General features: G+C 41.6%; 1 protein-coding gene across 1 annotated transcript in view; it reads right to left on the bottom strand.

Annotated features, from left to right (window-relative positions):
• Positions 1 to 23,344, bottom strand: part of ltk (leukocyte receptor tyrosine kinase) — a 37,623-nt gene that overhangs the window by 2,176 nt on the left and 12,103 nt on the right. Inside the window, exons 2-28 of the mRNA XM_028395151.1 lie at positions 23,075 to 23,167; positions 21,991 to 22,137; positions 21,544 to 21,772; positions 19,805 to 19,935; positions 19,258 to 19,395; positions 17,598 to 17,747; positions 17,198 to 17,298; positions 16,953 to 17,113; positions 16,749 to 16,843; positions 15,842 to 15,913; positions 15,279 to 15,453; positions 14,328 to 14,478; positions 14,026 to 14,154; positions 13,620 to 13,776; positions 10,969 to 11,154; positions 10,463 to 10,561; positions 9,040 to 9,201; positions 8,815 to 8,928; positions 4,874 to 5,060; positions 4,675 to 4,765; positions 4,213 to 4,277; positions 3,087 to 3,216; positions 2,886 to 2,983; positions 2,045 to 2,137; positions 1,858 to 1,959; positions 569 to 703; positions 4 to 94 (exon numbers count right to left, since the gene is read on the bottom strand). Of these exons, the coding sequence (XP_028250952.1) occupies positions 4 to 94; positions 569 to 703; positions 1,858 to 1,959; positions 2,045 to 2,137; positions 2,886 to 2,983; positions 3,087 to 3,216; positions 4,213 to 4,277; positions 4,675 to 4,765; positions 4,874 to 5,060; positions 8,815 to 8,928; positions 9,040 to 9,201; positions 10,463 to 10,561; positions 10,969 to 11,154; positions 13,620 to 13,776; positions 14,026 to 14,154; positions 14,328 to 14,478; positions 15,279 to 15,453; positions 15,842 to 15,913; positions 16,749 to 16,843; positions 16,953 to 17,113; positions 17,198 to 17,298; positions 17,598 to 17,747; positions 19,258 to 19,395; positions 19,805 to 19,935; positions 21,544 to 21,772; positions 21,991 to 22,137; positions 23,075 to 23,167 (3,482 nt within the window). The remainder of the gene's footprint in view (positions 1 to 3; positions 95 to 568; positions 704 to 1,857; positions 1,960 to 2,044; positions 2,138 to 2,885; positions 2,984 to 3,086; positions 3,217 to 4,212; positions 4,278 to 4,674; positions 4,766 to 4,873; positions 5,061 to 8,814; positions 8,929 to 9,039; positions 9,202 to 10,462; positions 10,562 to 10,968; positions 11,155 to 13,619; positions 13,777 to 14,025; positions 14,155 to 14,327; positions 14,479 to 15,278; positions 15,454 to 15,841; positions 15,914 to 16,748; positions 16,844 to 16,952; positions 17,114 to 17,197; positions 17,299 to 17,597; positions 17,748 to 19,257; positions 19,396 to 19,804; positions 19,936 to 21,543; positions 21,773 to 21,990; positions 22,138 to 23,074; positions 23,168 to 23,344) is intronic.

Here is a 23,344-nt window from a genome sequence, read left to right as displayed (position 1 = left end):
TACCTGAGTACAATAGTTGATTCTCTCCAGGATAGTTGAGAAGTTGGGCCGGTGCTCAGGACAGTGCTGCCAACACTGGGTCATGATCCGATAACTAAACAGAACAAGCAGAAAAAACATTTTAACTTTTAATAAAAAACCTTTAGCATGTCTACATTAAGGTTTACACAAAAGGTGCAAAATGTACTGCACTGTATGTTCAGTAGATCCACAGTCCGGACATAAATGTCTGCCACCCACCCCCATGCTACCCACATTGTTACTAGACTGTGTTGACGCGGTCTCAAGCTCTAAATGTGAATGAGCTGCTGCTTAAATCCCTGCCAAACCTAGAAGTTCCATGTAGGACAATCAATACGACTGCTGATGAAAACACAGACGTTCAGCTGTACATGTTTTAATAAGCTGGGAGCTGGTTGTAATGTCCTAATAGGCTACAGATTTGTTCATATTTTATACATCTAAAGACACATTGAGGATAAATCTTAGTCTTAGTATGGTATTTAGAAAACCAAGTCTGTCTAAAACCACTCCAGTTCTGTGTTGCTGGTCAATGCTCGGCACTCACACAGGCCCCGGGCAACCCTTTGGAGGATCCATTCTGCCCCCGCTGGTGACGAACTCCAGGACCTCGTGGTTGGTTTTACATGGATATGGCATGTAACCCAGAGAGAGGATCTCCCAGAGCAGCACTCCAAATGACCTGCAGGGGGAGACAGAGGATGCCGACTGAGTGGGTTGTGTTGTTTTGCATGTCAAACTCTTTTCTGCTTTTATGTTTTTCACACTGAGAATACTCAAACCAAAACTAAGTAGTCAGAGTAATTGTAGTCATTAGTCACAAGCAAAGAGTTAAATAGTACACATGTAAATAATACACTTATTTACATTTACATTACATGGAGCATTCTTTCTCGACAGACTTTTAAGTTTGTATCCCGCAGTGCAGCGTGAAGTCTGGTATTTTAATGGGAACCAAAAAATTGAGCACCGGAGTTTCTGAATTTGTGTTCCAGCAATTATTTTGGAATTTACCAATTTATATTGTTTCAGCTCTGTTTTTTCCTGTGCACACTGCTGCTGAGTTCTACCAGGATGGAGAGCTATGAAGTGCATTTTTCCGCTTGTTCAGGTGACCCTGCTGCTTCCAAATGACTTAAAGGAACAATGTGCTTGATCTTTGTGGTCAGACTGTCAACAAACATGTCTGATGGCGTGCTTTAACAAACAGAATGCTGCGGTCTCATCTGATCCACAAACAAACCTTTCTGTCGGTCTATGGAAGTGAAATTGTTTTGCTCATGCTAAATATTTTGGCTTGTTTTGTCACTGGAGACGTGGTTTGGATTCCGCTACTCTCCCATTGCAGCCACTGTTTGTGCGCTCTGTAGCAGGAATAAGATTGTCTTTGTCCACAGGCCTCAGTACAGATGCTGTACTGTCATGCAAAGATGTTCACTGGATGAACTGCTCCTCAGAGGCTGAGCTCTCTCTTTGTCTCGTTTTTGTTTAGGTAAGACAACCTGGAATTGTGAGAATGTCATGTTGACCACACAGAGGCTTTTAAATGAGCTGCAATTTTGTGCAGAGATACTTATCACCTTCCACTTTCTAGCATGAAGAAATATTTTTAAGTCTGTTTGCAATTTGAAAAATCTGGTACAAATTATATAATATCCAGAAAAATGATAGGGTGTACGCGCGTGTGGCAACAATTAGAGAACACATTCAGTGAGACCTACAAATTTGTGTCACTTCAAGGTTTGATACCAAAGGAAACTGAATCCAGATCGAAATAAAAAACAGTCCTTTTGTGGATTCTTCTAACTCTGCTGAGTATATAAAGTTAAGTTGTACCACGTGTCAGTCTTGCAAGTAAAGATTCCCTCCATAAAGGCCTCGGGTGGCATCCACTTGACTGGCAGCATGGCACGACCACCCTTCCTGTAATAGCTGGCTCTGAAAAACAAAGGCAATATTTTTATATTACAGAGTCAGGGCATATAATCTGAAAGATTATACATGTGTTGTGTTGTGCAGAAACCTGTAAATGTCTCGAGCCATGCCAAAGTCTCCAATCTTGGCCACTCTGTCTGGTCCAGGGCAGGTGAGCAGACAATTTCTTGCAGCAATATCTCTAAAAAACAGCATGTGGCTCTATGATGACACTGATCACACAGACTCTTTAATTCCACAGTCAGTTTAACTTATTGTTCACAACAAAACAGGCATTTTCAGTATGTTGGTATAAAGAGTGGTTCAGTAATAACAGCACTGTTGTGTCACTGAGTTTTTAGGGCCCGAGCACCCAGTGATGTGAAGGCCCTATTGTAATTGTAATGTTTATTATTATTATTATTATTTGGGCCTCTAAACCGCCCGCTTTCAGAATCAGAATCAGAAATACTTTATTGATCCCAGGGTTCCAGGTTAGAAAACTCATAAGGTGTGGCAAAAAATTTGATATTTTGTGGTCGCTGCAAATGGGCGGGGCAAAATGGCTCTACAGCGCCCCTTTGAAATTTTTAAAACACCCCTCGTATTTGGCTTAGTTTGGAGTAGGTGCACAAAAATCAGTACACGTTTAACATACTGCGACGCACCAAAAAGTCTCTTGACACCATGACCTCAACCCAACAGGAAGTCCGCCATCTTGTTATATTTTATTTTTATAAAATATGTGATCCTGCCAGCAATTTAAGTGTTTTCTGCAGTGGAAAGCACCTTTAATCAGATCAAACCATCCCTCCAGAGAGCTACACACAACCCTGTGAACCACTTAGGCCTATACATGCAGCACATGGCCAAGCCCCAATAACACATTATTATGTTTGTGTTGCACATCTCTATATTTAGCTTGTACTCTTAACAACCATAATTTGAACCTGTGTATGAAGTGGTTCTCCTCCAGGTAGCGACAGCCACAGGCGATGTCTCTTGCCATCCGCAGCAGCTCCCGCATGGTAAGTGAAGAGGTCTGGCCCTGGATACAGCACATCTCAATTTAGTGTGCCTCACAAACACAGTCCCCAGACACACACACACACACACACACACACACAGAGAAAGTTTCAGTGCAGACTTACAACTCGCGGCCTGTTCTGTCTCAGAAAGGTCTTCATGTCTCCTCCGGTCATCAGTTCCAGCAGGATGAAGCGTGGCAGGATGTTCAGACTGACGCCGATACAGCGCACAATGTTCTCATGGCTGAACTTGCTGTGTGGAGAATTGACATGGATTATGGTTGAGAAGGTGAGAAGATTTGTCACAGAAACGTGTTGTATAAAGCTGGGAGCGAGAGAGGGAGAACATGACCTGCACGCACTCATTCACCATGCTAATAGTTGTACAATCCTTTGTATGTGGTAACCATGAATGCCGTCATACCAAAACACTTCTTAATGTACTAAAGTTCATCTACAAATACAAATTTTTATACAACCACCGCTACATTTTAGTCTTCAATTATTGGATTTGAAATTCCACAGCATTATCACTACTTTGACAACTACCATGTCAAAAGAATCCTAATCAGATACTTTCAGGTATTACTAATATCTTAGCTGCTGCAGGCATGTTTTGTTTTACAAATGTTTAACAAGCAAAAAATCAGACAGACCTCAAAGGATGATGTTTCGCTATACATTGAGTATGTATGTATGTATGTGATGCTGTACACTGTCACTGATTCCTCCACATTTTTTAATGGACAACAAATGCACAGTATCACTAGTTAAGAGCTCCATTCTTTTATCTGATGGGTTAATATCAACTCTAAACACTATAACTGTGTTCCTTTATGAATTAGAAAAGCCTTTGATCTGAATTAACCCTAATAAGACAATGCATAGGAAGCAGACTAATTACTGTTATAATTAACATCACACAGGTCACACACAAGAATTAATTTAATTGTGGTTATGGTTTATTTTCCTGACATCAAAACATACCCCTTCAGCCATGATTAAGGTCCACTGGCGTTTTCACTAATTGGCCTGTTATATAATTAGCTAATGATATGAGTATGAACAATACTATATGTGCACTTGATTGTAGTGGTGCTTTGATTTCTAATGAGTAACGTTTGGCTCCTCTCTAAGTCACATGTCTTCGGTGCCTGCTGTAAGAAAGACCCATGCGGACAAGCTCATGTGGTGGACAGCAAAGTGCGTGTAATGCACACAGGGAGTGTGGGGTTGCAATCTAGTGCACCTCATAATCAGTGCCTCCATCAGGAAATCCATTTCATCCTGTTCAGAGCAGATTTCTGGAAGAGTCTGTAGAGCAGAAAAAAATGGGTGAAGCAGTCTGTGGTGTGTGTGCCATAGGGAAAAGGAAATATCGTTGGACCTAATCAGTGGTGCACTGAAAAGCAGGAAGAGTCATGTGGTGCTCATTCAGCCCGTCTTCTTTTTTACATTTCTTTTAAGTGACTAAGCATATGATCTTTTTCACACTTGCTAGTCATTTTGTGTAACGGTAGTCATTTGATTTCATATTTGCATGATTGTACCTTATTACATTTTTAATTAATTACTGTTTCTTAAACACATGTAGTTTCAAAGCAAATCTTACATAGATGTTGTACATCCTATTGAGTGGATTATATGTAATGGACAACACTCCTGGTGAGAAGTAACGCAACATGAAAGTGCGTATAGAGTGTGAGCTGACCTTAATGGCCACCTGCATGGGGCCCCCATCCCCGCTGATCCCCAGAACTTGTCCTTCATAGACTTCACCAAATGCACCATGTCCAAGAGCCCTGAAAAACACAAGAGGAACACACAACTGGAATGGAAGCACTGGCTGCACTGCAAATATGGATATCATCAAAATGACTACGCTAACATGATGTCCACTTGTGACAGACCTCAGAAGAGTGATGTTCTTGCGGGGTACTTCCTTCAGCTCGCTGAGCGAGGTGGCCTTGCCAGCAAAGCAGTAGTTTGGGTTGTAGTCCGTCATGATGGTGGAGGAGCGGATCTTGCTCAGCTTATACTCTGGACTCTGCAGACGCCCCCTCACTGCATGCAGGTCGTTCTTCCTGCGGTACCACACTACAGAGAAAGACGGGACGGAGGAACAATAGTTTTACCTTAATGTCCAAAATCACAACCCTAGTTGTATCCAGGACCGCACACTGTGGCAGAAGCTACTTCCAACTATCTGCCAAGTGTAGGAGCAGGAACACAAGGAGGGATCAAACCATTCTAAAGGCTTATTAGATAAAAAGGTTCATAGACTTTACTTTGTTCTTTTTCATTGCAATTCTTCAGGACCCACAGCCAACAAACAGCTCATATTTATATATATAGCCTCCTGCTGCTGACTCCAATCAGATATGAACAGAGTTCTTCTTTCTAAATCCAGCTAATGGCATTAGTATACACAGCTCCCTCTGGAGCTCCAAACGCCTACCTCCATACCTGTAAGCAGACTCGTGTAATAATTACTCAAGCCCCCACAAACCTAGTGTTATGGAGGATGTGGATTATGGGATGGCCTCTCCTTGGTTGCCGCTCCTACACTTGACTGTGCCAGTGAGTTTGGACTCACCCGCCATGGAGGCAGCCCACGTCCCCGATGCAGGTTGGTAGTCTGCCAGGGAGGGAGGGGGCGTTGCGTGCAGGTAAGAGGTGCCGTCGAGCCATCGCCCGGTGCAGATGCTAGGGACTCAGGGGAGGAGGGTTGGGATGAGGAGGAGTGTTGAGGAGCAGAAGGAACAGGTGGAGGAAGAGGAGGAGGAGGAGGAGGGGGAGGGGATGGGTGGTTGGAGGAGATGGGGCGCCCAGGGAACAGACTACCTCCCTGCATGGGGGAGATCTCAGGTGAAGAGACACCATTAACCGGAAGGGTGTAGGTGTAGGTGTAGGTGTAGGTGTGTGTGTGTGTGCATGCTGCCTTTAACTACTGATACAGATCTCTTCACTGAAATGCTATGACACAAATGTCATCAGTCTTTGTTTAGTCATTTTATTTACTTGCGAGTGCACACATTTACACACAGTGCAGTTATTGAAGACACTGAATAGCTTTCTTCATTTTTTATAACAGATAAGGACTGTGTTTACTTTGTCTGCTTTGTAACTTATATCTGTCTTACAAGGATTATGTATAACTATACACAAACGTTTAGAAATTCACATCCTAACATTGGTTTTCTCTACTTCCTGAACTTCACATCAGAACATATTTTATCTAAAGCCATTTATCTAATGATTAACCTGCCCCCTTACACTGTTCCTAATCTCTCATCTCCTAAAAAGCACATAACTCTCCTATGGTTCAGTTTTGCCTACAGGGAGCAACCATTTATGACATTTTATGACATGCTTCTCCTGTTGAAATGGCATCTGTAGTTTTTCTCCAGTAGGTATTTCATACACATATCAACAACTACATGTAATACTAATATCTGCTATTATATTTGTATGTTTGAAATTCTATACTAATTTCTATCATGTGAAATAGAAGCAAACATTTTATGGTAATTATTTTATTATGTGCACAGACATAATTTTATTTGGGAGTATTCCTGCCAGATATCTTAACATTTCTTGTGTTTAAAGTTAAAGGCACATGGAAACAAAGGTCATCCTCTGGGGAGTATGACACTAAATTTCTAGTGATAATTATCATCCAACATGTGGATTAAATTTAGGATTAGCAGTGCATGATATGCAGATTTTGTGTATATTTTCATACACCGTTATTGTCCTCATTCATAAGGGCAGCAGTTGTAGAGCAGGGTTGTCCAATAACCGGAAGGTCGGCGGTTCGACCCCAGCTCCTCCCTAGTGATTGTTGTTGTGTGTCCTTAGGCAAGGCACTTTACCCGCATTGCCTCCAGTGCACTTACTGGTGTACAAATGAATCGGCGGTGGTCGGAGAGACCGTAGGCGCACCTTGGCAGCCATGTCTCTGGGGAGCTGTGGCTACATCTGTAGCTTACCACTGCCACTGTGTGAATGTGGTGTGAATGAATAATGCATCTCAATGTAAGCGCTTTGAGTGCCTGCCCAACAGAGCAGAAAAGCGCAATATAAGACCAATGCATTATTATTATTAAAGACATTGTTAGATGCATATTTCTTCTAAGCTCCTCTGTAGTGGAATTAGCATACTGTGCCAGCTTCGTTTAAGATTATACTTTGTGCCTTCATTAAGCAGTGATCAGTGGATCGGTAGTGAATTGCAGCAAAGAGCTACAGGTGGAATGTTATTTGGGCTGCTGTCAAACAAAACTATAACTAATACCAATAGCGTGCTGCTCTCATGCAACCTTCAACCTGTCAGTTCTTTGAACAGTTTAACTAATCTGTTATTGGGATGTTTTGCTTCAGGCTTGGCTGTAACACTGACATCACCTCGTTAAGGCCTCACAGTAAAGAGGTAAATGTCCACATTGGTCTTTAAGATGTCAGATTTATATTCTATCACCTTCTTTACTGGAGGTTTATTATGTGTTTTCCTTCAGTAAAAAAACTCAAACTGCGTTTGTCACGGCCTGCTTTTCTTGTCAGACCGTGCTTGAGCACCGAGAGCTGAACTGATTTTCTGCAAGGAAGCCGGCACAGCACAGATCCCTCCGGAGGCCCTGCTATAAAGTTTAGACTCACTAAACTTACTGTGGGAAAGAGAGTGGGAGCTGACTAAATACTAAGCACTTTCAGTTGATATGTTATATTGAAGCACATTAAAAAGCACTTGTTGCAGGATTAGTGGGTCAGCATTCCCTTCTAAACTATCTGCAGCACGCAGTTGTCAAAAAGGTGCAAAAAAGTGTTATTAGTTGTGTAATCCCTCACTGTCCTATAATACCGCATCATACCTGCTAATACTACACACCAACCGTATTTATATAAAGTGTCTGCAGTTAATGCAACAAAATGTATTATATAAATTGACATCACATAGCAGCTTCTGACAAGTAAATCTCGTATCATTTGGTGTAATTTATATTTTTTAGTATTTATTCATCAGATTGTGGCTGTTTGCTTCAGATTTGTCTCTTTGTCTTTTGTTTTGAGTGTTAAAAATAAAGCTATAAAACATGGCCAATTCCCTAATCGTTCCTATTCGAAGCATTTTGTAGCATTTTTACAGCATGTTTGGCTGTCCAATCTTCATTTTATCATTCACTCCACTTCACCGTGCTTCCTGTAAGTAGCATTTACCTGTGTCACAGCTCCCAGTACTCTAAGAGTCAATGCCCGTGGTTTCAACTAAACTTCTCAATTTTGACTGAAAGTCTATTCTTCTTTTGCTCAAATCATATCTTTATGCCTGTATAATTGTGATTTTTTTTTCCAGTCACTGAATCACAATGGCTGACATTTACTGCTATATAATCTCACTCATCAGCAACATGTAACTGAGAGAGACTCTGTAGTTAAATGTCAAAGCAGTCATGCAGTGAAGTACATCTCCATCCATTCATAATTCCATGAAACCAATTGTTTTTTGAGCATATAAACAATAAGGCATTTAACAATCATCTTTCTATATCATCTTTCATCAGAATAATCTGGCACGGACAGCTCTTATCTATACTGTATGTATGTACACACAGCCACAAGAAGGAGAGCATCACCTGAACCAAGTGCTTGTCTTCACATTGTGCTCACAGAAATGTGTTTTCCCATTGCTCCAACACACAGCCAAGCAAAGGGGATTTAAACCAGCGCTTATCAAAGTTGTTCCCGTTTCTGTTGTTAGTAAAATCTGGAAGCGAGTGTACGCCCAGCTGCGCTTACAGCCGGTGGAAGGTGGAGGGCACAGACTGTGCACAGAACTGGAGGAGTCTCTTACTGAGGATGACGCCAGTGCAGACCAGTGCAATGCCACTTGCGATGGTGGAGACCACGATGGCGAGGATTAGAGGCGTGGAAATTGGGCCCTCTGGGGGGAGGTCTTGTGGGGCTGCTGGGAAGAGCAGAGAAGGTCGATTACAAGACTTAAAAAAGGGCATTTTATGCAAACTTTGTGGCTGTAATAAAAAAAATAGAAGTGTCTTCAGGCTGGGTGATGACGTACCTGCAGTACTGATACACGTTACGTTGTCACTGGCCAGGATTTCATCCTCGTCACAGAGACAGAGGATAAGGTGAGTATCTTCTTCTCGTTTGCAGCTCTGTGTCTGACAGTGGCTGCAGTTTAGCTGCACTTTGATCTCACACTCGCCATGGCTCTCCATGGCTACAAGAGCAACATTACAAAAGTGAAATAAAAAAAGACAAAAACCAATAAGTTGATTCCATCCACAAGTACTTTAGCTACAGATAAAGCCTTGATGCATGCATGGATGTAAAAACACAGTGACAGTGCAGTTCCTTTTTCCCCTCAAAGCTGAAGCACAAAGCAGTTTGAAAAATGTTCAAAAAGTATTTTTATAGTCCTCTTTTATAGATTTATAAGGTCACAAATGGGCTTGGGAGTGACAGGGAAATTTTTGAGACACATTTGTTTTGACTTTGTCCAGACATCTGATCACTGCCAGTACTGGTTGAAGTCCACATGCTGTAGATAGTTGTTAATGTATCATGCCTGTAATACAATTATTGCTCCAACATTCTTACATATGGCTGCAGTTATAATTATTTCCATTATTAAGTCTGACCTAAACAGAGCACCACTGTTATGTGTAACGCATTTTGAAGTAGACTTGTGTTATACGTCACCTCTTGCCTTCCAGGAAAAGAAGATAACTTTTAACCACATTATAAAAAAATGTATTTGCCTTAAACTCAATTAACAATATCTTTTTTTCCCCCAGATTCCTTGAATGTTTCATGTTGCACTTCCAGTCATTGTGTTTGAAAGTGATGACGGAGCAGCGTACACAGCAGCAACAACAACAAAGTCTTTGACATGAGAATGGAGGTCTGTCTGTTGGCGCCGAAGGCAACAGGCTACATGAGGCTGTGAATTAGCCAACTGCCTTCCTGTTTCCCGCTGAATAATGAGAATCAGATGGCCGGCAGTCTCACCAAAAATGAAAAAAAAAGGTACACTCCATATATTCATATGTGTAGGCCTCAATGAGACAGGCAGACAGCTAAAGGCTAATATAAACCCACACAGTCACAGTGGAAATTAAACTTACGCTGAATTTCTGCAAGTTTACTCTGACCTTATCCTTTGCCTAACCCTGAGCTCTATTTATGACCTTATGGTCACTTTGTGACAAATTCTATAATGTGACTAATATGGTCCACACACACACACACACACACACACACACACACACACAGACACTAGACTGAATACTTGATTCTATCATCCCAACTAACTATAATAATTTTCATATGAGTGCAACAAATGGAATTCATTTCCATTTCTTTGCAGTCTAAAGTTCAAGTTTGCCAGCTGAAATACAGCCCTACTTCAACTATAATAAATATAACAAATAAAATGAATTCTAGTTTGGAAAAGGCTTGAGGTCTAGTCTTAGTCTTACCTGCTAGTGGCAGCAGGAAGATTTCTCCTATTGGATGGATGAATGAAACTCCATTCTGACCATCAGCTGTGATCTCATCAGTCAGCGCAGCATTGCCACCTATAAAAACAAAAGCGGTGAACTTCCACTGTGACATATTTTTTGGATTAAAAACAAAAAAACAAAACAACACCAAAAAATCAAAAGCTGCTTCATCCTAAAATTAACCTGCACTATCCTAAAGTATACTGTAAAGATAAATACATGGAGATGGAACAAAAGAACATGAGAAACAAACTATCCAGCCTACATGTGTGGTATTCGTTGTCATTACTTGTAAAATTATACATCAACTTGATGGTATCCAGATTTTTTTGTACTGCTCTCACTGTTGATGAAAAAAGTATTGATTCTGGGCACAGGGTAAATCTTTTAACAAAGACAGAAATGTCAATAAAATCCAGCTGAAATATCCAGAGGGAGCAAGTGAGAAGAAATGAGGAGTGCAGGCCTCAGAATCCTATTACCTCTGTATCCTCCTCCTCCACCCCCAGCTGTGCAGGCTCCCCCTCCTCCTCCAAAGCCACCGAAGGTAGACCAGCTGAGCTTAGAGAGGGCCAGTTCACAGGAGGACCCCCCCTCTGCCCCCTCCACCAGAGACTTGCCAGCACTCAGTTGAGGACTGGGACTGTCGTTCCAGCCACCACCTCCACCTTTAGAGAAACAAATATGAAACACATCTTTTACAGTCTCAGATGTATTGGGCCTGAAAACATGACTGGTTCTAGGGTGAGAAATAAGACGACCAAAATGCAAACCTGAATTCCTGTTGAGGTTTGCTTTAATGTTTGACTTAACTGGCGTGCAGACATATAATGTAGCTGCTATGTGATTTAAAAAAGGAAAAGAAAAAATGTATCCTGACGTTAAATTCCTATTGTGGATTAAGTTTCAAACACACACTTGTATCATAAATTTAAACCCAGTGCAAGCTGTCAGAACACTTGAGAAGGTTTTCTCATAACAAAGGCCCCTGAAGAACGCAACCATTTTAACAGGCCTTTTTTATAACAAATGAGCCCATCTGGACAACAGTTCTGAACTGAAGTTACAGTGAGATTCTTTGGGGCCTGGACAGCAGTACTAACAGCATCAACAACAACAGCAAGGTCCACACCAAGCCAACAGGCTGTTATTAGGCTGTCAGCGAGTATGTATGGACTTTGTGTAGTGCAGTGTGTGTTTGTGTAAGGAGCTGATCATTGCTCTGAGAATCCTGTGGATCTTGTTGTCACATTAATCAAAATATCATAAGTCAGAACTTGAAGGCATCACACTGAAAGAGCTTTCAGGCACGTTTCAAATTTCCTAAAAGTTTCCGAAGATGGTCCTAAACGTAGAGAGTGACAGAAACATAGAAACTGTTTGATCGATCGTTGCTCTCTCTTTTCATATGAATCCTGCTGCTGTCTGAAGCTGCAGAGGCAACAAACTCTTAACTTGCATAGCAAAGATATTACTTGACCTCCTAAACAATTTCTATTTTCAGCCAAATATCTGATTGTTTAGTTAGTTATAGTTGACTAATGTATTGTAAACAGTGACAATAGTAATTACACAGCGTCAAACAAGCCACAAAATAATAGTCATAGGCACAAATGGCACCATGCTCCATGTCCAGTGACATTAGCCACCTTAAAATGCACAAACTCAGACATATAAACAGGATGGAAGTGTATTCGGATAAGTGGGGTGGAAAAGGGGTGACATTTCACTGCCTTGTCACCTGTAGTCTGTCTCTGCTGGAATGAATCAATGGCAATCAGTGAGAAAGTGAACTGTCTGACTGGCTGGCACAGGAAATCAGACTGTGTTTAAAGCTTATTAACAGGTCTCATAAAAAGCAAGACTTTCTAAGAAACTTTTGTTGAGGCCATGATTGATACTCTGGAGGTGGGATTGTAGCAAGCAGAGACACACAGAAGTGTGAAGGGGATGTCAGTGCAGCTTCTGCTTTGTCCAGCACTTTTAGTTTTATTGTAGTTCTTCTGTAGGCAGCTGGTGGGCAGACATAAGAGGGTTAACACTAAAGCTTCAACATTTCAGCCTTTTCCACCCCTCTACTGGATACAGTGTAGCTGCACAGCAGCTCTGTGCATCACGTTTTACAAAGCAGAGGATAATGAATAATAAAGAGTTGAGAGAACTCTAATCTACGCTGAAGGACAGACCAAAATGAATAACACATGCCTGGCAGCAGTTCCTAAGCCTCAGTATATTTAGATAAATCTCATCCTGTCATCCATGATATACTGCAGCAATAGTCTCTATGTGATAGCAGGGTGACCACTTTCAACACTGGCTGACATTTCAAATACACACAGCTCACATACAAATATGAAAGAAACACATCATCCTAGTACTCAGAGCTACATACTTCTCCTGACACCGAGATCTTTATCTAAACAGTCCCACACAGGCTCAATAAGATGAGCTGATAGATGGTCTCTGCTGGTTAAAGGGGATTTACTGAGAATGTTCCAGCAAGCATTTCTAGGAGAAATGTGCCATATATGCCCTGACTGAAAGGTCAAAACCTGTCAGAGAAACTAAAAATATGATCCAGATACATCCCATTATCCACAGAACAAACACAGTCTGCTGCCTGAGAGCTCACACACGCATGCCAATCCTAGTGTGTGAAGAGAACAAACAAATCCATTCATGTCGGTCAACCAACAGTCTGTGAATCACAAAGGATCTACCTTTTAGTGAAATGAAAAAGTTAAGTAATTTTCAAGGAACATCAGTTGTAATACAAGCTAATACAAACTCTTAGATCTAAGAGAATCTGGGAGGGAACAGTCTGCCTTCACTGTCTCTGTATTGTACGGCAGCAGAGAGAGAGAAATTAAATTATCTTTGACCTGAGCTGACCTGATACTCACAACAAACCAAATATTGATCACAATAAAAACATTCACAACACATGTACAAATTTGAAGTGTCCTGTAAACAAACAGATGCTGAATTTGAAGACAGGCTGTGTGAAGAGGATATAAACACAAACAAACGTGCAAGTCAAACTCTCCTGTTCTTGTAGCTGGTCTGAATTTGCATGTGGTAAATGCTAGTGTGGATTACACAAACAGTTGCAGGACAGCTTATTTATTTCTACCTGCGGCGCCACTTTGACCATTGGTGCTGGGAGCTCCGGTGCTGTTTTCATACTGCTCCAGAGGTATGTGGTCCAGACTGGACTCTGGGTCCTCCAGGTAGGAATTTCCTCCTCCACCCGCTGCGATCAGCAAAGGAACCAGCTCTCCACCCTCCATCTGATAAAACCACATCACATGAACATGTCTTCAGCAGTGGAAATGCTGAGCGATGCACATGCTGCTCAGCTTTCTATTAAAAAGGTTTGAAAAATCATCACTATTAACAGCAAATTGCACATGAGCCAGGAAATCCCAGAGTTACCAAAGATGAGAGAGATCAGAGTACAAGTGAGAATGAATTTATAGATCTTGCTGTCTCACACAAACCCACAGAGATGACACATTTTTAAAACTTTCTTCTGTCACCTTAAAGATGTAGGTGGCTCCCCCTCCGCCACCTCCGCCTCCAGCCCACTCTGCACCAGCCTCCATGCCAAGGTTGTCTTCAATTACAGACGACTCTCCCAGGCAGATCTTCTGGGTGCGGAGATTTCTCTACACCGTGAGGGGGGAAAAGAAAAAAACACATTACTTCACAAAAACATGAATCCAGCAGGCGAGAAAATTGCATCTAGGCAGCTCTCCCGTCTCTCTTCTCTCTCTGGCTAAAGACGGATCCTGCTGGGACATCGCACATGTCAATCCTTTGCGCCTGTCCCCACACTCACCCCCGGGCATGCATCCTCTCCCTGGTGGCCCACCAAGATGTAAAGTACATCGCCCTTCTCCAATGGAAATATGGCAGATATAAAGACGCCGTGGTTGCGTTTGTTGTGGTTTTTGGCACCTTTTCCTCCTGCAGCCCCATAAGCAGAGATCCTGGGGGAGATGATCACAACACAAGGGGATTCAATTCTGTGACTGAGAGAAATTGCTTTTTGGCTCAGACACTACAGGGTGTATATCGCAGCAACTAGACTGCAGTGGATGGACAGGCTTGAGCAAACGGCTAGATGTGTGTCATTTAGACATGGATCACGAGATACTACTACTGTCACATGTAGTCCTACAAAAAGACACTGTGTGCTAGTACTGATAAGAATTACATATTAGTAGTTAAAGATGTTTTGCATGCATCTTTTGAAGGTACAGTGTGGTGAACTCTCGCTACCATTCTGAGCGCCTGACTGCACGAACAGACAGGATGTCAACAAGTTCCACTGAGCATGGCCAGTAAACATCATTACAGCTATTATGTAAGTCAACTCTCTCCCTTTCTTGTGTCTTTCAATTGTGCAATATAAATAAACAAAATGCCCAAAACTTACACTAGAAATATTTAAAGTGTTTGGTAGGACTGAATTATGTGATTCTATAAAAACAATCTTGGTCCACAGCACAGAGCAACAAGCATCCATGTAACCTATAAGTATAGGATTGAATAATTGGTGGTTTTGGCCATTTTTTTTAAAGATGTAGTGACACGTTCGTTAGCCCATTATCTTTCCAAGTGGACATTTGTGCCAGATTTAAATAAATACATTCCTTCTGTTCACAAGATATGAGCAAAACAATTCCAGACATCAGAGTGATCTCTGAGTGCCAGATTCTTATGAGATCATCTTTCAGTCCAGGTCTATGTTGGACAGACACAATAGAAAAATATCACCATCACTTACAAGTATCTGTTAGTAGCTGGTACCCTCCACATCTGGACTCCTTTTAAGAAACCTTCCTTCCCCACAGTAACGCTGACATTTTTGTTCCTGTAGGTGCTCTCGCACTGGGCTTGAGTCGGCCCGTAGGGACCACTGGCACCACAGGAAGTGAACCACCATGTCATCAGAGAAACCTCTATAAGAAAGGGAAACAAAGGAACAAATAGGGCAGCGTGGAGAGTTTACCATGTTAGCTCTGTATGTTCATGTGGAAAGTAAATACATGAGACAAAGATAAGCCCTTTAACATTAGAGAGCACCAACACTTATTTGCCAAAGTGTCTATGAGAGTCACAGGAAATTCTATTAACCACCTGGCACTCTGTTAGAGAATGCAAAATGGATTAAAAGCATCTGGTCAGCTGATATGGTAGATAAAACCTAAAGCCTCCGGAGAAATTGGGAGTGTACTCTCCACCACCTGGTATGCAAATTCCGCATGCAGAATGGATTACAGAGGACACTGAAGACACTTTCAGAAAATTTTCAACGTATCCAAGGTGACTGCTGGAGCTGCATACTACCTGAGGCTGAAGGCTCTGGAAGGGGGCTTAAGAAATCCTCCAAGTCAGCCATGGGAAGCAGGGAGTTGACATCTGAGGAGAGGCAAGGAGGCAGAGGAAGGAAGAAAGATAGGAAAGGAGTCATCGTCACCCATGTGTATTTCATCGAATCGTAAATTACACCCAGAGAGAAAGCGACACGGATCAAAGGAGAAGGAAACAATTGAAGACGGGGCATGAGGGGGATAAACAGAAGACGTCCTCTGAGCAGGAAGACATCATGAAAATGTTTTTCACTTGCACAACATGTAGTAAAGAGAAACAGATTTTTTTTCCAGTTATTGGTGGTGAACGTGGTGCACAATCTGGTACCTTTAAAATGGATTAATCAATCATTCATCACAACAAGGGGTTCTCCGGCACAGAGCAAGATCATAAGCATGATAAGAAGAAACATTATTCAAAGTCACAGGGTGCCAAGACTTCTCTGAATTTACTCCTAATTTAATTTTTAAAAAGTTTTTGTACGTCTCAGCTGGGACGCTGTTCTCATAACTGTGAGAATGAAATGCCATCAACACAGACAGGAATGTTGGCACAAACTATTGTCATATTGCGGTACTGCGTTTGCAGGAAATCTCTAAACGATGGTTACCCACATGTTGCAGCTAATCACTGAAAGATGGCATCAGATGAATGACTGAGGAGTGCTGCAGCTCTGAGCAGTCATCAGGCGAGAGGACACTGCACTGTGCTCCCCGTTTCATTCAGCATGAGTTTGATTTTATAAAGTGCACAGATTGTTTTAAAGGAAAGATGAGACATGCAGTAACACAAACAGATGGCTAGACTTCAAGGACATTTCATTTGTCCTGGCTTTAAATGATCGTGGAGTCAAACATATGTGATGATATGTGTCTGGTCATACCTGAAGTGAAGCAGGCTGCTCCAATTGCTATTTCATCAAGAGCAACGTCAGCGTTGGAGCCTTGTTCCCACACCACTGTCACTTTCACATAAAACCTGGAGCAAAATTCACAGAAGTTTCACATCACTTATTGTAAGCAGACAAAATATTTTCTTTTGCAAAATCATTACTGCAGCGATAAGGATTCTCTATTTCTTTACAAACCCGTGATGAAGTTCACTCAGGAGGACAACAACAGTTTGCCAGTCATCTGTCCTCTGACCATTGCTCTTCCAGACCAGGGGCGCTGTGCTTGTCCCATTCTCCTCTACAGTCACTAGCAGTGAGCCATTAAAGTCCCCATACATGTACACAGAGAAATGCATCTACAGAGAGAGGTTTAAGATAAACAACTAAACCACTGACAGGAATAATAATAATAATACTACATCTGTGTCTGACTAACAGACCTGACAGGCATCCATGGAGACAGGGCGAGGAAAAGAGGGACTCTGAACCGATGCTTCTTGATGGGAATTACTCTCTCTTACCTGCAGGAACAGGAAGTGCCCTGGGGCCAAACAATAAATGTGACACAGATGAATATTTACCAGACCATGTATATTGTTTTTGTGTGGGTATTTTTATGCTTTAATCCACAAATTATACAGATTTTTCCTTCTTTCTGTAGCATGAAGCAGCAACTTATCATAGTGAGGAGAAATTTAAAGGTGTGTTGGCACAAATATGTTCTGCAGCTAGATTTAAACAATCTATATGAACTGTTCATGATTGTGTGCTGTATCTTCATATGGCAGTAATCTCTAGGGTATTCTATGGTTGGCTGGGATAAAGACAGCCACTGCTAACCTGGTGTGTGCTGCAGCGTTACACCCTGCATGTCTGCTTTCTCCAGAAGCTCATCTCCAGCGACCCTCCTCCAGCTCGAGTGCTGGCTGGATTTAGACCAACCACATGAATCCCCTTCGAACGAACAGTATGAGCCAAAGGGAAGAGCATCTGGGAAGGAAGACCATTGTTATATTTCTCCGAGACAGCTGCTAAAAAGTCAGTTTTCTCACTCTGATCTCTCCTCTTCTGTCCAACAAATACAGAACATGTTAAATCAAATTCTGATGAATGCAACAGCTATATACGGCCTTAGTCTGAGTGGAAACACATCTCAACTTCTGATTGTGTATGGATGAAACATCCAAGAAGAGATATCACACCGCAGAAATGTGAGGGATATTTGATTAAAAATAATAAAAAAAACAATATTTTGTTTCAACATTTTCTTTGCTCTATTTCCACTGATGTTTAAACATCCACCCATTATTCAGGCACACATGAAGAAATCAAATTCTGGTAAGAGACAGGAGACCATACAGTTCAGTGTCCGAGGGAGACGCACCTGCACAAAGGTGAACCCTAACTGCAGCAGCAAGGCTGTCAATAAACTACAAACACTAATGCTATTGTACATGTGGCGCTGGCTTCAGTGACTAACACCTGAAAGAGGCCACGTGGACAATCTGAAACTAGGTGGGATGACAAAAAGTCATTTATTAAAATCCTTGATGCTCTTTTACAATCACAAAGAGAGCATTTTATGAGCACTCACATGAGATGGAGTACTTGTGGGTCCATTGAAAAAAATCATCCGTCACTGTGACCTAGCTCTTTTCCCCTGGGGATCCTCAACTCAAGCACTCTAAATTCCCCTGACATTGTCGATTTCATTACTGACTGAAGTGAGGCCTTTTGATTCTCAGTGTGGTGGAGTGTTTTTCTTTGCGCAGAGTGATTGATGTTTTCAAAGAGATGAGGAAGGCTGTTTATATTTCAGACTGTAGCGGGTGGAAATGAAAGGTACTGATTGACTGTTAGAAAACACACACTGTATCTGCAGCAAAGTATCCACAAGGGCTGTCAAATGTCAAATAAACCGATCTGTTAAATTTGGACATTCAAAAGGAAACTATAAAGAACATTCACTTCAGCACGTCCACAGTAGACTTTCATCATATCCTTCACATTATTTTGAATACTAGCCGACCCAAAAACAAATCTGCTGACATTCTTTCAAAAAGGTTAAAGTGTGTGGTCACAGTGCCTGTTTTTTTTAGCATACTATTTTTATTTCTCTTTGGACACAATGGGCGAGTTATTTTTTGTCATTTTCACATAAATCCTTCTGTGAAAGGAGGTTGCTCTGCTCACAAAAACTTTATGCATTTATGGACCAGGTTCATTGAAGAAGAATAACTGAACATATGAACATAAACCCCAAACAAACACATACAGCTCCCACTACAACAGTATTATTAAAGTTAATAATATCAAAATTAATTTTTATCTAAATGTATTATTGTGTATTACTTAGTTAGTTACTGCTAACTCTGGTCAAAGGATAAACAACTTATCATGGTTTTAAATGCAAATGGAAAGCTGACCTGCTGTACTGAATGCTGGCCTCATGTTATTTACGATCCTGTGATTTTATTAGACAAAAAAAACACCCCCTCACCACACATGAAGCCTTCATCCTCTCCCATAGGACAGTCGGTGTGGAAGTTGCACACTTGGCTCGGATCAATGCAGTCTGCTGAGTTTTCACAGTGGAAAGAGTCCTCACAGATATCGTCCAGTCCGATGGCCTGGTGCTCTGTATCCCAGCAACGACTTAATTATTGTACAATACTGATATTACACATTGTCTAGATGAGTGGAGCCCACATGTTTTTTCTGTGTTTTTTTCTCATAAGGTGCACGCCAGAAAGTTCAGAATTTTGGAGGTCTGGTGAGACAACATTTAGTCTGAAAATAGTTTTGAGTACCAGAATTGGTCCTTATGTCGACCTGAGTGACCTTCTGTTGAGTTCACAGATTTAGAAACATATGTGCACCTTGTTAACCCATCTGCAAGTCACTGCTATGGAAACCTTAAAAATATGCAAGTCTTTAGTTCAACAAAGTTTACATCTGGTTCCTGCTGTCTGGAGCTCATCAGAGAAAACGATCATTAGCACCTGTTTGAATGGAAACCACTGCTTTAAAGGACACAATGAACTCACCTGATTCACAATCTATGAACTCCAGCGAGTCCAGAGCCACGTGGACTTCCGCACAGGATGTGTAGTGGAGGGTCACCTGAAAGGGCTCATCCACTTTGCCAATCACAGCCTCAAGAACCTCCCACTTAGCCCTGCATTAACCAGCCACAGAGATACAATCATTTACTTCCTTGTCAAAGCTGTTAATGTACTGGCTGCACTTCTAGCTGTCTCTAAGCAACAACAGTACATTTTGTATAACTGTCGTCTATCATTATTAAACTATTATTGGCAATATTAATAGACGCAACCACTTTTACAAATAAAATGTCTTTTTCACTGATTAAAAACTGCACTTGTTATGTCCGGGCAAATTTTTATGGCAGGTTACTGCTGCCACTTTGCTTCTGCAGAAACACAATTCATCTGCACACAGCAGCCAGGAAGGAAACAACAAGCTGCTGCGGATTCTTTAAAGAAATGGGAATGTTAGCAAATTTGTCATCTTTTTAAGGAAAACAGGCTCAGACCACTGTTAGCAAGAAGGAAAAAACAATAAGCAGTTACTTCACACTGACATCATGATAGCCCCATAACAACACTGACTGGCTCAATGTATTACCATGTTATTCTTCAGTCTACTAAATGATCTTGTCAATACTGTACTGTCACTGAATCAGTGCCACATTGGAATCCAACAGTAATACTCACTACATCTTATCTTAGGCTACAGATGCATCAATAATCTCCTGTATATAACTGTGTGTATATTTCATGTACATATTACAGACCAGACCGCTACTGTGAGACAGAAGTGACCATAGAGAGGTAGGGGTGCCCTAAGCTCAGCCAGAATTCCACCTTGAATGCAGCTAGCACCTTCACTACGCTTAACATCACAAATCACAAATCCTCCTCTGAGAATCTGCTTCTAAAAATGCCGCAGTGCTGCCATAACTTCAAACGCAATGTACTGTTCATAAATGCACTAAATGAACATAATGTATACCTTTTATTGGTAACTTTACATCAAATGATCCTGCTTTGCTGTAATAATGTTAGCACCGCTGCTGACGTCTGTCAGGTTGAATGTCACAAACAGAGCTCTCCACCCCCCACCCAACCGATGTGTCATGCTGGCTGGGAATTGTGCTCTAAATGAAGTACGCATCCGTAGGTTACTTCTGCCGGTTTGTACAGGATGAACAGCAAGCTTAATAAATGAATACCCTATGTGTGTGTGTGTGTGTGTGTGTGTCTCATAATGGAATTGCAGTCCATTACTGCACAGACACTAACACAGCCAGTGCACAAAGTTATTGCATATGCCCATCCATCCCTCTTCTGTCTTGACCAATTAGATATAATTCATTTCCAGCCTGCATCTACAGATAAGAATGCTTTTAGCTGTTCTAAGGATGGCTGTACTTCAGCATTAGATCAATAGGAAAATACCTGTCCACATTCCCAAACAATATTCAGGAGACCACTGTCCCCACAAATCTAAACTTTGTCCCACATGGCAGGCAAGGAAATGTTTCCTTCTTTAACTATAGTACCACAGAAAGGGAAATGTAATAATTCCTGTGCCCTTGCCCTGTCTGAAGGCCTGTGTCACATTTCATTGTAGTGAATCTGAGTTGCCTTTTATTTTCTTTACAAGCTCGACCCCAACTTGACAAGCTCTTTGTGGAGTATTGATTTGACATGTTGTGCTGCATAAATAGATTGAAAGAACCCTTCTTAGAGCGTCTTCTGACCTGTGGTCGTCATGCCTCCCATGGTGGAGAACTTCAGAGTGAACAGTTACACCTGAGAGAACAGGCTTGATCAGTAGCGTGAGGTTTCCTGCTGCTGGACCGCCCTCATACAGAGCCACCTGTAAGATGCACTGCCTGTTGCTTTCTGGCAAGACTGGGCTGGTTAAGTGGTATTCACATATCCCTGAGGCCTCAGCAGCAGGTGAGGAGCGGAGGAGGAGGAAGTGCCCTAAGGTAATAAAGCAAAGCAGAAATTCAATGCTTGACAGTTTTATAGCAGCTCTGCTGCTACTGCTCACCTAAGTCATTTTTTATGTATTCATCTTAGCATATATTAAGCACAATTTTAAAGAGCCATTTTTTCAAAAATTACTGTAATGATACTAAATTTTCATTTGGAAAAAAAGTGATTATAATATCCCGAAGTAAGAGTCCCTGTAGTCTTACCCTCAGAGCTTCCCACTGAGTGGTCAGTGACAGGCATCATCCCAGCCTTCGAGGCTTCTGGTTGCTGTGGTGACACCACTGACCAGTCACTATGGGAGCTGTTTGATAAAGTCCAGGAGCATGGGGACTCAAAATCACAGGACGCAACTGCAACAAATAACAAACACTATATTTTTTATAGAGTACTTTTACAAGACAGTTTGGAAATGTTGTTAGAATTACAAGTTACCACCAAATAAAGAAGTGAATTTAAAGAAAGTCACTCAAGGTGCTCCAGAGATGGATCACTGATTAATGAAACATGTTGGGTGAGCATAAAATACCCCTTTGATGTTTGACTGCCAAATTTTAATCACTTCACTCTGGATGCATGACAGTAGGACAACTATTCAAGAAAGAAAGAACTGCAGCATATATCAGAAATATCAGGTCTCATAGTCTTACATATTAATTTAAAATGTCTGGGCTTCATGAGCTGCACCACTTCTTTGGCTGATGGCAAAAGAATTCCCCTAGATTTAATTTAAATGCAAACAGATAGACCCTTTGTAAAAATTCTGACTTATGGTGCATCTGCCTGTCTGCCTGTCTGTCTTTCTGGGGGGGGGGGGGGTACCATGTGACAACTGGAGAGGAAACTGCCGCTACAGCTAATGTGCAAACAGCCAGAGGGATTCCTCTGGAGAATAAAGCACAGAAAGATGATGTGCTTCAATAAATCAGTGCATGTTTATTTCTTGAACCAACACTCACACATGATTCAATACCAGACTGTTGTCATGAAAACAGCATGCTGCATGTGTGCTACTTATGAGGTCAGTTGGTCAGTTTTACAATCAAAGCTGTTGGTGATACAGTTTTAGTCTTAAGCTTGCACTTGAAAAATATCCAGGGCAGGCTTCTGTTCTTCAAAGGTCAAGTGTTATCTAAAAGTGGGCACATTGTCATTTTTGACCTTTAAAAAAAAGAATTCCTCTGCCTTCTGTGCACTCCTCATGGTGCTCCGCCAGCATTGCCTGAAAGCAATCACAGTAAAAACACAGCTAAGTGCGGTAATACTTATTTTCTGTCATTAATAACTTACTTTGGCCGTCATCGTCCAGGTGAGACGGAAACAAGTGATCAGAGAGGTCCTCCTTCAGAAATCTGTCGAAGAGGGCATGGCACGTACTGCTCACTGAGGAGAGACAGAGACTCTTATTATCATAGGAAGTGGGCAGGTCATGTAACATTTCACTGTCTGCAATCACCCTGTTAAAACTGTAATTGCACCCCTTAGCTGACCATATTTTGAAAATGAATCATTGTGGGGAGGTTCATCTTTCTTCTCCATTTGTTTTGGTGAACAGAAAGA

Source organism: Parambassis ranga, chromosome 22 (assembly GCF_900634625.1).
Source record: "Parambassis ranga chromosome 22, fParRan2.1, whole genome shotgun sequence".
In the NCBI taxonomy this organism is placed as follows: Eukaryota; Metazoa; Chordata; class Actinopteri; family Ambassidae; genus Parambassis; species Parambassis ranga.
The sequence above is the reverse complement of the archived record's forward strand: the minus strand, read 5'-3'. Positions and strand labels throughout refer to the sequence as shown.